Source organism: Chenopodium album, chromosome 17 (assembly GCF_948465745.1).
Source record: "Chenopodium album chromosome 17, dcCheAlbu1.1, whole genome shotgun sequence".
NCBI classification, from domain to species: Eukaryota; Viridiplantae; Streptophyta; class Magnoliopsida; order Caryophyllales; family Amaranthaceae; genus Chenopodium; species Chenopodium album.
The window spans coordinates 41,312,271-41,328,655 of NC_137850.1; the positions used below are offsets into that span (position 1 = coordinate 41,312,271).

General features: G+C 30.9%; 1 protein-coding gene across 1 annotated transcript; it reads left to right on the forward strand.

The window, feature by feature from the left end:
* The first annotated feature begins 11,169 nt into the window (after positions 1–11,169).
* Positions 11,170–15,832, forward strand: LOC145589731 (auxin-induced protein IAA6-like). Its single transcript, XM_081646409.1, has 3 exons — positions 11,170–11,625; positions 12,923–13,016; positions 15,448–15,832. The coding sequence occupies exons 1-3, from the start codon at positions 11,253–11,255 to the stop codon at positions 15,539–15,541; spliced, it is 561 nt and encodes a 186-aa protein (XP_081502535.1). The 5' UTR covers positions 11,170–11,252; the 3' UTR covers positions 15,542–15,832.
* The last annotated feature ends 553 nt before the right edge of the window (positions 15,833–16,385 follow it).

The window sequence follows — 16,385 nt, forward strand, 5'->3', positions numbered from 1 at the left end:
TAATGAGTAATTTTCTCACAATGATGGTAGTAAATATAATGAATTTGTATGGAGTGCAAATGTGCAATACACAAAGTTACCATTATAAATCTTCTATACTATATATTAAAGGAAATTTTGCATAAAATCACCTTTTAAATCTTGTTTTTTTTTGCATATAATCACCTGTTAAAAAAAATATTACAAAAGACTACCAATTTTAAAAATTTTGTTGCAACTTACCACCAATTCAATGTAGAAAAGTTGATGAATTTGGTTAAAAAAGTGGTAAGTTGCAACAAGCACTACAAGAAAATTGTCTTTTCGTAGCGATTGTACATTCGCTACAATATGCAAGTATGTTTGTGAAATAATTAAGGAAATCGTATAATTTTACAATCGCCATGGTTTTCCCATATAAAATCGATACATAAAACATAATAATACATATCCACACTATTTTTGCACATTTATAAAATTATGAGAAATCGTATCATTTACAGTCGCCATTAAATCCCAAAAATCGATACGAAAAGCCTTTTCTACACTAGATATATAAATATTGTTTGACAAAGAATATATAAAATATGTCATAGCTTATTGGTGAAACATTTAATATAAGAGTTGAGGTTGCATGTTCGAATATTGTAAAGATCATATACATCATTTTTTTTTTTTTAAGAAAAGGAGTTCAACATTTATAACAATTATAATCGCTACAATAATCACCACGATTGGATGTAGTTTTTTGTATTGATTATTGAGGCCAACCCCAGCCATATTGAAAACCATTACTAAAGGCTAAGGCAACGGCGGATATTGTATCGAATGACCATTCGTTGGGAAAGCTTTTTGTCGCAATTACAATCGACACTAAAGGTTAAAATAATCGCTACGAAAAGGTTATTTTCTTGTAGTGAAGAATTTTTAAATTGGCGGTCTTTTGCAACATTTTTTTTAAAAGGTGGTTATATGCAAAAAAAACACAAGATTTAAAAGGTGATTTATGCAACATTTTCTATATTAAAAAGCGTTCAAAATGAAGTCTATGTTGCCACAACCCACAAGGCACACTACTTCTCATTTTATTTGTCATTTCTTGAATGTCATCAACTTAAGGCCCTGTTCTGTTCACCTTATTTCCACTTATTTCAGGGTTGATAAGTTCAGATAAGTGTTAATAAGTTAAGATAAGATAAGTTCAGGAAAAATAAGTTCAGATAAGTTATGATAAGAGTTAACTAGGGCTATCCAAATTTAATTTATAACTAGAATAAGTTCTAATAAGGGTTAATAAGTTCAGATAAGTAAAAATCAGGTGAATAGAACGCACCCTATTTATAAAAGTTATTCATACAAGATTTGAGTAGGTACCTTCCATTCAAACAATAAATGGTTTACCATCAAATTATGTTATACTTTATATTCTAGTTTGAAAAAAAAAATATTAATAAGTAATGAATGACAATATAAATAACAAATTTAATTACAAGAATTATAAATTGAGCCATAAATTAAGTGTTTACTAATTGTTAACCCTATGTCAAGCATTGTCATGACTCAAATACTTGTTAATATCTTAAATAATAATGAACAACTAAATTTTATGTATTAATTAAATTAATAGCTCGGACACATATTGTATATGAAGAGCTTCATTTGAATGAATGTCTTTGCACTTTGTATAGAGGAGGTGATATGCGACTTATTATTGATAGTAATATTTCTTTGCCTTTTAAAAATACTAGATGTAAGTGCGTGCGATGTACGAATTTTTATTAATAGTTAAATTTAACATTTAATATTCAATCGTAATAATAATTATTAATACAAAGTACCACTATTTTTTTTATTATAAAGTTTCACACCTATATTAACATTATATATTTTGTAAAAGTTTCGTTTAAAATAAACAACAAAATAAACTAATTCTTGAAGAAATAATCGAAAGAAAATGCAATATGAGAAGCTATATGTATTTGTTTAATTACCCAGACTTTTTACAAATTATGTACACGATGAAAATGAATGACCTTAATAGCTAATTATGCTAGTTAATAAGTTGCACAGTTAAGCTCACCCCTTGACTTCTTAGCTATGATCTATCAACGCATTCAAGAATTTCAAGATGTTTAACTTATTAAAAATAAAAAAAAAAATAAAAAGCTTCTTTGCCTACAAAATTAGTTATTTATGTGAGATTGACATTATATGGGTTTATATAGGATTAAAATGATGTTGAATTTAAAGTGGTGATGGAATTTTATCATTAGATATGATAAACTTTGCTAATGCAATACTTAATGTTTTAGACAAATAAATGATAAATGATGATTAGTATTTTTTTATTTTTTTTATTTTTTATTTCAAGATAAAGAGAAAATGTTCTTTTTTATTTTTATTTTTATTTTTTATTTCAAGATAAAGAGAAAATGTTTTTTTTTATTTTTTTTTTTTGGTCTTGAAGATTCTATCAATTGAACGTTAATTTCATTTTTTTTTTGTGAAGGCTCATTATTTTAAGTTTAATAGTTTTTTTTATTCATTATTATTAGTTTTATTAAATATATGATGTGTACATTATCATAACTAGTTTTCATGCTATTATCTTTATTTTTTGTTATAAATCATTTTGTTTGTTTTTTAAAATAATATAAATTTTAATATCCGTTGATAATTTTTAGCTCTTTAAAAAAAAAGATAATTTTAGTTTTATAAATAATTTAAATCCTAATAAATCAATATTCGTTATTTTTACCTACGTGGAAAAATTCTTAAATCTCATTAGTAACTTTTTTTTATGTGGAGAGTGAATTTTTTAAATCTAAAATAAAATAAAAATCTAATTTTTAATTGGTCGAAATAATACCTTTGCTGATGTGGCGCGCTGAATGCTCTCGAAAAATGCTTACTTTATTTATAGGAAAAATTGCGGAAAATAATACAACCTTTGGATTAATTTTTAATAATACAACTTTTGAGGGGTGTCAATTTTAAACAAGACAAAAAACTTGTAACCTTTAAAATCGGTTACCTAGGACACGTGTCATAATGTAATTGGTCTAAATATTATTTTTTTTAAAAAAATTAATATGTAATTAATTTCAGAATTTGAATTTGTGATAAATTTTTTTTTTTATGTCATTAGATTAAAATTTTTAATAAATTAAAAAAAAAAAAAAAACCACCTAGCCACCATTTCCTACCACACAGCCACCACTTCCCCCACCACGCAGCCACCTCTTCTCCCCTTTCCCCACACGCAACCCTCCCCGGCAATAGTACGGCCAGCGCCCAACTCGCCCCCCACCGCACCATCGACGTTCATCGCCATCAATCAACACCAACATCAACAAGCATCAAGAAATCACGGCCCTTGGATTAATTGAATCAATCGAATTGGAGCGTCTCGCGGCCGCTGCTGTTCGATTTGGAGCGTTTGATGTGTTTGGTTTTTCAAATTGGAGCGTTTGATGTGTGTGGATGTTCGAATTCGAGGAGTGTTTGAAGAGCAAGGGAGTTTGTTGGTGCAATGGCTGCAGTAGATGAAGTGGGCAGGGTAATGGTGTTTACAATTGCTGTTGGTGGTCGAACTTTTGGTTGTTGGTTGAGAATCGGTGATTGCGGGATGCAGAGGTGCGAATTGGTGGTGTTGTTGCGTGTGCTGCTGAAGGTGTGGTGCTGGTCGTGGCGGAGTTGGTTGTGCGATGGGGTGATGGGGGTTTCGCTGGCAGGGGTGGCGTGATGGGGTTAAAGGGGAGAGGGTAGGTCGGCCGGCGGCGGTGGGAAAGTTGGGCGCACTAGTACAAAAAATGGAATAGAGAACTGTTGAAATAGGCCTTATAAAACGCCTCAGAGGCGTTCTTCTTCTAAGCGATGTGTAAAGTTTACAGAACGGGTATAGGAGGCGTTCTATATGAAAGGGAAAAGAGAACGATTGCAAGAGGCGTTCTATATGCTAGAGATAACCGTTCTCTTTCCTATTTCATATGCTAATAAAAAATGAATAAAAGAGAACGGTTACCAAAGATAACCGTTCTCTTTGTCAATTTTTTTTTAAAAAAAAAAAAAATCATTTTGCATTATGGATGTTCCTATATACTAATCTATATCGTCAATTAATAAATAAAATTGAAATTGAAATTGTAGAAGTCAAAATCAAATGTCAAATTCAAACAAACTTTATTATCCTTCATATTTAATTAATTACATCTCATGCTTCCAAAAAAAAAATTTAAAAAATTACATCTGAAGTACATTTTGATACAATAATTCTCTAACTAATAACTTAAAAATTATCAATGTGGAAATAATTGTAATCCAATTAAAAAAAAAAAAAACCCAATTGACCAATTCAACCGTAGCCTATCGCGCGTGCTTCCACCAACCTCAACCATTGCAGCCAGCGCTTCTACCAATTTCAACCACCGCAGCCAGCGCTTCCACCAAGCTCAACCACCGCATCCTGCGCTTCCACCAACCTCAACCACCAAAGCGTCGCCACCAATAGTGCATGCAAATAGTGAAGCTGCACCAAACACCCACAAATCAAAGATGAAAAATCAGAATTTAATCCAAATCATAACATAAAAATCAATTGATAAAAGTTCTAGATCTATATTTAATAATTGAGAATTAAACAAGCTACCTTGATAAAGTTAAATACCAATCAACTCGCAACAGCTTGCGACCATTAACAGAGCAAAACATAGATTAAATGGTTCGATCTTTCGCTCACCGCACTGCATTGGAGTTGGGGTTGGAAAACAAGGCTCGTTGTATCTCTAGATTCTTCGTAACATCAACGGCGATGCAAAGATAGGACAATTGTAAATAGATGAAGAAGACGACGCAAAGGAGTTAATGCAACTCGGAGTTTTTAGGGCATTGAGGGATGAAGGTAGAAGAGAAAGGAGTTAGGATTTCAAAGGAGGGGAGAAGTGAAAGCAGAGGATCGGAAATGAAGATGGGAATGAAGTTATGAAGGAGAAATGGAGAATAATGGGATTGACGGCTATTTTAGGAGTTAAGAGGAGTTAGGGTTAGAATTTTGGGCCTTTTAATATGTTGAATTTTTCTTAATTTTTTTTAAAAAAATAATGTTAAACATATAGAACGGTTGACGAAAAGGGGCGATCTATATTGTAAGTGTAAATTTTGGATCTACCAAATAGAACGATTAACTATGAAATGCGTTCTATAAAATAAAATTATAATTTAATAAAAATAATAAATAAATCAAATAGAACGGTTTAATTTGATAGGCGTTCTATATGATCTTGGAGATCGCCTATCTAAGTTAACCGTTCTTTATCTTGCGTTTCTTATTCTAGTTTTTGTGGTAGTGGCGTCGACCGACCGGCGCTGGGAGGACTGCATGTGGGACTGTGGAGAAGGTGGCTGCGAAGTGGGGGAGGGGTGGGTGGGTTTTTTTTTATAATTTTGTTAATAATAATAATAATAAATTAATAATAAAATAATAATTAATTAATTAAATTGACAAAACCAATAAAACAATGACACGTGTTATGGTGACCTACAAAAACAAGTTACCAACAGGTTATGTCTTGTTTAAAATTAACACCCCTCAAAGGTTGTATTATTAAAAATTAATCCAAAGGTTGTATTATTATAAAAAAACCGGCCAAAGGTTGTATTATTTTCCGCAATATTTCCTTATTTATATATACTAGATTAGATTATACGTAATAAATTATACATAAGAAATTTATGTTAACATTTACAAAGTATGACTACAAGAAAACAATAGCTAAACATTAAATGACCATAGTGTTAATTAAAATCCAACAACCCTTCAATAATGGAGAATTTCCTGCTTTAAATTTTTATTAAACCTACATTAACTATATCTTCCTTGTGAACATAAATTTGTTAATTGATCCGATTCAATAAGCTAAATATAAGTTTACATTATTCGTGAGATTACTAGTATGTTCGTGGTTTGGTTTGATAGGGTTTAAGACCCAAATCAAACTAAACAGTGAAGATCCTCAAATCAAATCACAATACAAAAGAATAATAATTAGTTATAAATAAATCAACAAAATACACCGTACCAGCACACTGCAGAATACATTTCAGGAGGTTTTGTGTGTGGCTGGCCACACGGTGTGGCCAGCTAACACATGACAAAAGTAATCCCACCAACCTAGTAACCCCTGATTAAGTAACCCCTCCGATCAAGTAACCCCTGACTAAGGGCGTGTTCAGTGTTAGTTTTTGTGTAGCTTTTAGTGGTTTGACTAAGTCAAACTACTACTTAACAAAAAATGTGAGTGTTTTGCAAAGTAGTGGTTATGGTAGTTTTTAGTGGTAGAGGTAGTTTTTATGAAAAGTTAGAAAGATTAGATTTTGAAATTAGAGATAGCTTTTGAGGTAGCTTTTGAGGTAGCTGTTTTAATCTATAGTTTTAAAAATAAAATATTGATTTTTATATGTAATAGCTAGTCAACCATTATTTTACCGAACACTCATATCTAAATTATTTATCTTCACAGCTAACAGTTACCTCCACAGCTACAGCTACCTTCACAGCTATATTTTGCCGAACACGCCCTAAGTAACCTCTCCATCCAAGTACCCCCTTCGACCTAGTAACCCCTAACCGACCCCTAGTAACCCCTGACCTGACCAAGTAACCCTTGAACGGATTTAGTAACCCTTGACCAAGTAAATCCTCCGTCCAAGTAACCCCTGACCGGACCTAATAACCCCTGACCGAACCTAGTAACCCCGGATGTAGTAACCCTTAACTGACCTAGTAACCCTTGACCCACCTAGATAGTAACCCCTGACTGAATCTAGTAACCCGACCTTTATCATAAAATTTGCATAATAATTTTTTTATCCAAATTATAACAAGAATACGAAGTAGTCTAGTAATACTCGTAACTTTCAATACAGAGTTATGGAATAATTTTCACACAAAAAAATCTGATTAAAAAAATTAATATAAAGTATAGAAATCACATTTCACAAATTTCCTTGCAATATAGTTTGGGCTTTAATCATTCGAGGAGCCATCAAAATCATCATCATTTTCAAAAATTAGATGAATTCCCCACCTTTTGATCTCAATACCGGCCCTCCACCTTCCCCTTATTATATCTCCTTCTTGTAATAAAGAAACCAAGGGATTATATGCCTTGAATCTGCACAGGTAGAACTGATCTTCTTGCGTGCGAAGACGAAGACGGCAAAGGCGGAGGTGACTGAAATCGATAGGAAATTAGAATGAAATTGATGAATTTGTACCTGAATCTATTGAAATTTGGGGGAAATGTTAGGGTTTGGAGCATCGAGGAGCTTCGACGTCGAAGACGACGATGGCGGAGATGAAGACGACGACGCAGAGACGAAGATGACGACGGCGGAAGTCGGTGCTCCGGCGATTGACGGTTAGAGAGAGAAAGTTAGAAAGAGAAAATGAGAGGAGAGGAGATAGAAAAAACTTTAAAAAACAAATAAATAAATTATGGTTGGATGCACCGTGTGACAAGCCACATACGAAAGTTCATGAATACATTTTGGTGCGGGACGGTGTTATGCAATGGTTAACTACACTAAAATTAAAATTATACATAAAATAATTAATTTAAAAGTTTCTTTAAATTCACTGATATTTATAAATTTATACGAGTAATAAATTTGTAAATAAGCGGTAACCCTAGAGTATTTTTTAACGTTTATGTCTATTTTTTAATAAAATACACTACTAACATTTATTACAGTTTAATATGATTTGTAGGTTTCTGGTCTGAACCATTAGCCACATTAATTTGCAGGTTGTGGGATGATTAATTATTTTACGTACGATAATATTGTAGACGACCGTGCTTGAATTAACCCACAAATTAAAACACGATTTAGAATCCAACGCAGCACCAAGCTTTGTCAAACTGTAGGAATACACACAGAAAAACTAGTAATTAGATTTTGAAGAAACATTTGTGATGATATTTTTAACAAGAAGCACGCAAAGCACCTATAGTTGTTAAAGAGTTTTTTTTTTTTTTTTTCAAGGTCAAACTTTTTAACCAAGACAACAATCTACCTACATAAAATAGTCTAATTCAGAATACACATAATTAATGTAATCTTTGTAGGTTTGTATTCACATTCATTAGTTCACTATAAATGTGTTATGTGTAGACATATTAGTTTGAACCCCGTGTAATTTACGTACCTTAATTTACATATGTTATAATATGGAAACTAGTGTGTGGCCCGCGCGATGCACCGGGTCGTTAGTTTGTACTTGTTTAATTTGTCAATCAAATTCGGCTGTTTAGATAGTAAGACTTGTTGGTTTCGAGTTTAAGTTTTGTTATAAACATTTTTTAGTTATCAAACTCAATCATTACATAATGGAAACAAATAGTATAATAAGACGCAAATTAACTTATCAAAGTTAACTATAATTTTGTTGGATAAAAAAAACACAATTAACAAATGGCTATGATGGTAAGACTCTTAACTTAAGACTTGTTGGTCTTGAGTTCAAGTTTTGTTATAAGTATTTTTTAGATGCAAACCTAATACATGTGATAATGACATGTCATGTTTATAATGACATATGGCGCATATTGTTGATATGTTGAACTTAAAAAAGGTGACACGTGGAACATATTCTATTTTAGGAACGGTTTTTAATATATAAGTATAGATTAAAGAAGGGTAATGCTATATGCAACCCATAAGCATTTAATATACTTCTTTTTTTAGTATTAAGTTGGAAATTTATCAACAATTCATGAGTAAATCGGTGTAATAAATGTTTGTTTATTCTCAATTCTTTCCATTTTTAGCTTCTTATATGCAACCCTTAGGGTTGTATATATATTTTTCCATTAAAGAAATCAAGTTATACTGGCATTATTATTACTTGTATAGTTGTATGTTATTACAATAAGAATAAGAAGCGTAATCATCATTCATTAATATAAGTCATATGATGTCTACTATGATTATCAATAAAACACACATCTAGAGAATTGATGCATTTTTATTTCATAATTGACAAATTATAGAGAAAATATAATTGTTTGGCTTGGCTTTCATTAATCTTGGCACCCATATATATAGAAGTTACAATCTCCCTTAACCTAGAATCAAAAGATATCCTAGAATATTAGGGAATTAACTAAAATACAAAAGATAATATTAGGAGAAAATATCTTCCTAGAATATATTACGATATATCACATTACCCCCCCTCAAGTTGGAGCATGCAGATTTGAAATGCCCAACTTGAAAAGTAGATGATCGAAGTGTGATTTGCCATGAGCTTTGGTTAAAATATCAGCTAATTGTGCCTTAGTCGAAACATGATTAGGAGAAATCAAGCCATCATTAATTGCATCCCGAACGAAGTGACAATCGACCTCTATGTGCTTCGTTCGTTCATGGAAAACTGAATTCTTTGCAATGTGAAGAGCTGGACTCACTGTCAAATCAAAACAACTAATACTAAAACAAGTCAAATCAAAATGCTTAGATTAATTAAAACGAGGCTATTCTAATCACACGTTATGGGTGCGTGAGACTGTTCGAAGGACCAGATTGTCTAATCCAGAGAATATGGATTAAGACTTTTTGCTATTTATAAACGTTTAGTCTATTACTTCGGACCATTTTGTCTATTGGCCTATTTAGACCTATCATACACTATGTCAAATTCCAACTGGAGTTTTTTTTTTTTATTTTTTATTTTTATTTTTAATATAATGATAGTAAATCGTGTGTGAAAAGAAGATTATGGAACAACTTATAATAATTAAAACACTTTCTTTGCTATGATTTGATGTACTGCTCATATTAATAAGGTGCACCTTTTTTTTTAGAGAGTTCATTAAATATAATATATTTTATAGACTCATAGTTAAGTGAAGTTATTAGTTTTACTAGCTACCCTTGGTGATTAGGGTTTTTATCGGTTTAAAAAACGTCTACTAGATAAGGTACTGCCAATTAGCCAATAAACTTTGGCTATAACAATAAGTTCAAATCATAAGTTACTCAACTTAGACTAGAAATTCACTATTATCATTTTTATAATTACTTTTTTATTCAAACCTAATCACTGTCATCTGTTTCTAAATATTCGCAATATATATCACATTTGTACATTTTTTTAATACTTTTACACTTTTTATATGATTTGGGATTACTATTTTTTTAATTTTTATGTCTTTCACCAATCTCACTTACACTAATTCATTATGTAAAAAGGTCTTGCTTGGTAATTAGCTAGTACCTGATTGATGTAACTTTCTTTGAATAACTAGTTGTATTAGCAGGTTTGACTAACTGCATTGAATAAATGTAAAATATTTAATAACCTAATTCAAAAAAGCTCATGTTTTGAGCCCGAGAGCTAGCTTACGAAACACACAAATTAGCCTTTTTCATTATGGTCAAATCTCTAATAGGCTCAACAAAGTTAAAAGCTCTCTTGAAAGCTAGCTTTTTACCAAATAAGGCCAAAGTACCACTCTCTCACAAATTTCACTTGTACTAATTATTTGTTATCCGTCTCTCTCTCTTTTTCTCCCACAAACAATTTAAAACACCTTCATATTAACTCGACTTGCATATTTTTTCAATTCATTTTTATGTACTATCGACAAATCATTATAAAACTATATGCAGACACAAATGTTATAAGTATTTAGGAACAGATCGGAGTCTAGGAGTAGTAAGTGTCAACAAAAAAGATGCATGATATAACTATGTATCATTCAATTGACACGAATACATGATGGATGTCCACGATTTGTGCTATGATATACCCTACTTCTTCCCACAATAAGGCAAAAACCCACATGCTATGTTTCCATCCACCATATCAAACTCGTCCTAATCAAACTTCCACCAGTTAATCAGGAGAATATTAGCCGTTTGATCTTGATTATTTGTACCCCACGCATTCTAATTAAAACTTTATATTATAATAAGTTAATATATTAGCATTTTATATGTTTTGTTACATATGTTTAATTATAAAAAAATAAATAAATTATTATTTTAATTTTCCTTAACACAAAGGATGGCTCACTTTTGCCTCTCATGTGACCGACCACTTCCCACTCTTTGACCTGTCCTTTGATCATTCCACGCCTTTCTTCTCATTTTGTATAAAAACCAATTTGTTTTCCATTTTTATGAACGAACTCATTATTATTCAACTTCATCTCATAAAACATAATTCATAACTTTCCTTTAACATAATAAGAGCAAGCTAAGCTAAGAAAATGTCAAAAGCGGGATTCGAACATGAGATCACTGAGCTAAGGCTAGGGCTTCCTGGTGGAACTAGGGTTTCATGTGACCAAGGGGAGGTTAAAAGTAATGAGAAGAAGAGGGTGTATTCTGAGCTAAGTGGTGGTCGAACCGAGAAAGTGGCGGTGGCGAGTAGTAAAAGCCCGGCAGTCGGGTGGCCGCCCGTGTGCTCGTATAGGAGGAGGAGCATTGGTAGTGAAAAGGAATGCCAAGAGGCTTCTAAGAGGTTGATCAAGATTAGCATGGATGGTGTACCTTTTCTTAGGAAAATTGATGTTAATTGTTATCAAGAGTATTCTGATCTTGTTGCTGCTGTTGAAAATCTCTTTAGCTGCTCTGGCATTAGTAAGTAACTTCTCCATTTTCTACTCCGATCCTTTATTATTTCTCGTACTAGCTAGAGTAAATGCACGGGATTTATCCAATCTGCAAAGAAAGATAATCATGACATGTCAACAAAAGTGAAATTTATACGCATAAAAAGTTATTTTCTCTTTATTAAAATGCACAATATTATTGCAATTCATTGAAAAATAGCATTATTGTCTTTAAAACCGACTCTTAATTTATTATATAAAGATAAGATATACTCATATATTCGAAAATATGGCTCATTTTATTGTCGAATAAATATTAGAACTTTTTTTTTTCATCTCTAATAAGTTTGTTTGTATGTTGTTTTCATTTTTGTGATAATATTGTATACTTCATAACATATATTAATGTGTTTTAATAAACAATTGATGAACATAAAGATTTTCAGAAGAAAAGTTCAATTCAATATACATTAAAATATACTGCTAGGTATATTATTCCATAATTTATACCCCTCCTTAAATTTTGGTTAGGTGAAGGTCAATGTCTCAATGATTAGATTAGCTAGCTAATTAAGATGTTTGCCTTTTCAATTAGCTAATTAATTTACTTTCACATGTGCATAGAGCCGTATGCAAGTCCATGCAAAAACAATAGAATTATATATTTTGATTAATTTCCTATGCTTAAATTACGAACATCCTGCTCACACTGGATGTTTTGAATTCGAGGCATTGTTTCAAGACCAAACCACCAAATCCGTATATTACTTCTTACATGAACTATTTCATCGGTTTATTTTTAGTTGCAACGTTTTAACTATTATATTGTTCACGCACTATGTTGTGATTATCTTTGATGATTTTTTTGATACTTACCTAACAATAGTCTTGTGTATACTTTTAAAACTTCAGTTATTCATTTATTTATTTTTTTTATAATTTTTACTTGTTAATATTCAAAGTTATACATACAGTAACAAGTGTTAAAGTAGATACGTTGCAATTAAAATTGAATGAATGAAGTATAAAAGATGAAACAGTTTAGTTACCAAAGTGAATATAAACATTTACACGAGTCGAGATTTTAAGATAAATCTATTTCAATCAGTAATGAAATTGTAATCCATATAATGAGCAAAAACATGCAATCATTTTGCTCTACACCTTAGTTTACAAGTAAAATTATCATTCAAGCATATAGGAGCTGAGCCATGATCTCAAGCACCATTAATCATTAATGTCTAATTAAATAAATTCGATATTTGATCCTCCAAATTACAAGGAAATTATAAAGATGCTAATTAATTTTGTATATTAATTAACAGAAGAGGCATTGGAAGATGCAGACAATTCTGAGTACATTCCTATTTATGAAGACAAAGATGGAGATTGGCTGCTTGTTGGGGATGTCCCATGGAAGTAAGTTTTTTCCAATCATAAACTTATTTATTTACTCTAGTTTATATTGTTCTATATATAATTTGCTCCCTTAGATGAATTTCTTTTTAGTATTTTTTTGAGTAAATATTACTTTCTCCGTTTCATTTTGATTGACACATTTCTCCTCTAGTGATGTTTTTCATTGCATGATTTCAATCATCAATATTTTCACTTAGCAATATAAATCATAATACGAAAAATATTGTATAGAACGGACTTAAGGTGAGCCCGTTCATAGTCTGGGTCGTTCACGGGTTCATTTAAAAACCTGGGTGCATCCCATATCGTTTTCTTTTTCATGTCTTGATTATAATATAGGTTGTTATTTATTTGGTAGATGTATTGGGAAGAATCGATCTAACAAGATCTCACATTACTACACTTTTTCTTAAGCCTAAATTACAAAGGAAAGTCTTAGTAACTCACGTGAATGTTTTTTTTTTTTTTTAAAAAAAGTAACTTATGTGAATAGTTTAAAGTCAAAGTGTGTCAACTAGTAAAAAGCAGAGGAATTGAAGTATGTAATACATTAGAGATATTTCATTTCTTTGTTCTTATTGTTGACCTACGAGAAATGATTTAAATGATCAATGTTTTAACATTGATGGCTATTTGATACTTAGTATGTTTGGTAATTGGTACGGAGTAATAACTACTTTTTCATGGAAAAAAAATAGTATCATCAATTTTAATACTCGTAATTTATAAGGCATTTACAATAATTATCAAGATCTGTAAAACACGTACGAATTAAAAAAAATTACATTACTTTTCAATCAAGATCTACCACTTCCCCATAATAATATTAATAATCTTTAAGCTAAATCGAGCACAACTCCAATTCTACCACTTCATGACGCGAGCAGTGTTCTTCGACGCCTTTACATATATCTTTTCAAATAGAGACTTTTCACTGTAATTTTTCGTGTTATAGTGATTTAGATAAAAAAAAAATAAAGGAAAAAAAAAATCAAATAAAAAAATTGATGAAAACCCTAAATCTTTTTGAATTCATATCATATCTTCTCCATGACTCTATGAGTAACAACCTAAAAACAAATCTATAATTCTAATATAAATACTTCGTGATAAAGAAAGGTCTCTCGCAAGGAGAGGAGAATAATGAATGGTAATGAATATGCATGCAATTTCACATGTGAAAATGAATGTCCATATAATAATACAAAATTTCTATTATGTACTGGCCTACTGCCTCGACTCCAAAAATGAAAGTGTCGGTCTAGGAAATTTTATTTGACAAAAACCATATCTTTTCTTTGTACTAGTACTACTTATTGTTTTTGGCTTGTTTGATAAGAAGCTTTTGCTAAATTGTGGTACGAGTAATAAGTAATAATAACAAATTGATGTACAATTATCTTCATTAATTTTTTCAAAGGGATTAGCAATAACATTAACAAATGTTGGAGATAGAATTTCAATATCATGGATGTCATAATCCCATTACTAAAAAAGTCACATGTAAATTTATTTTCATCATGTTAAAGGAGCATGGCTATTTTTGTATAGTAAATTTTTTATCTTTCTATACATCTAGTTGTAGTGACGAATGATAATACTCCCTTTGTTTTTCTCTGTTACCATTCTCGATGCAATTTTTAATTTCTTGCCTAAAAAATTATAAAAGAGACTCATTTTTCACTAATTCTTGCATTTCTATGGTACTAATATCAATCATAGGCAGACTTAGTAAGGACGGTTTGAGTAACGCGTGACACTTCATTTTTAATAAAATGTTACAAGTACATTAAAAAGAAGAAATTAAATAAAAACGGACTAACCTAGTAGCAAAGCATATGTAAAACAATGGAATTACTTTAAATCCAAACTTTAATCAACTTTAATTCCCATAACTTTTCCTCTTTTTAGGCTGTCTTCTCTTTCAAAGCAGTGTCTTGTGCTTATAACTTGCTGTATAAAAGGCTTACTTAACAAAAGTTAACCAAATAAAGCATTTGTAGTAAAGTTTTATGGACCACATTTTGCCGACATACTTAAAACTCTGCATAATAACTGTCCATAATTTGTCAATTCAACAACCTTATTATATACTTAGTACATACGAAGTATTATTATTTCATATACAGCAATCGCGTACAATTTTGTACCATTATAACATATATAAATTGTTACGAGTAATATTTAACACCCGTATCATACTTTAAAAGGCCATGCATATTTTTGATTGTGATTGTTTATACTATGGAGTAATAAATTGTGGATTATAATGCTTTGAGTATTGAAAAATCATCTCACTAATAATCGTGAGTACTCTCTCTATTATTCGAAAATAATGTGATTATGTCTGAAGCATGCAAAGTTGCATCGTTAGGTTTTTAAAACAAATTAATTAATGTACTAAAGAGAATTTTTACTTTGATTTGCACAGTATGTTTGTAGAATCATGCAAGAGGCTGAGGATAATGAAAAGAGCAGACGCAAAGGGCTTTGGTTTGCAATCTAAGAAGCATTGCCATGGATGAAAAATGCTACTATTGAACGACGAAAATCAAAGAAATTAAGAAAAACCTACGCGGCAAATTGTAGACTTTATTATTATTATTATGAATCATTACTAAGAAATATATACATAGTAGATGCCTTATATAGAAAAAAATTCTTGATACGTGGAACGTGGCTGTTTTTGTTATAACTTAATTACTTTGTGTTTATTTATTTTTTTAGCTAGCAATTCATTTACGAAGTACTAGCTATATATCTATATGTTTCTTTATTCATTATGATGAAAATGTTAATTTACAACCCATTACTTAGAAAAATATTATATCTATAGTTCTTGTTATGTTTTGTAGAGTATTATTTGTTATAATAAGATTGGGTATGTTATGTTAAAGCACCAGTATAATCGACTCAGATATTTTTAGTACATATATACTTAATGATTTGTTCAATATATTAAACAATATTTACATATTCCATTAACATAAAGTTTGTCCTAGTATTAGAGTCAAACTAACCTACAACTTGGACATTTTGGCGTTTAGTTGATGGCGTTTAGTTGATGTGGTGTTGTGTTTAGGGAGGTTTAGGGCTTGTTCTTAGGGTGTTAGTTTGGGATGATTTTGTGGGTTATGGTAGTTTTTAGGGGTTGTGAGTGGGTGGTTTTGTGGTGGATTTTCAGTTGTTGTATAAAAGAGAATCAAGGTAGTTGATTATCTTTCCCCGTGAAACCCTTGTTGGCACGATTACATTTTATTTTATTTTTTTAGTTTTACATTGATTTTCTAGAATTTGATCATTGTATAGTAGTTTTCCACATGTAGGGTGTGGGTCATGTGACATATATTATCATTGTTGCGTTTGGGT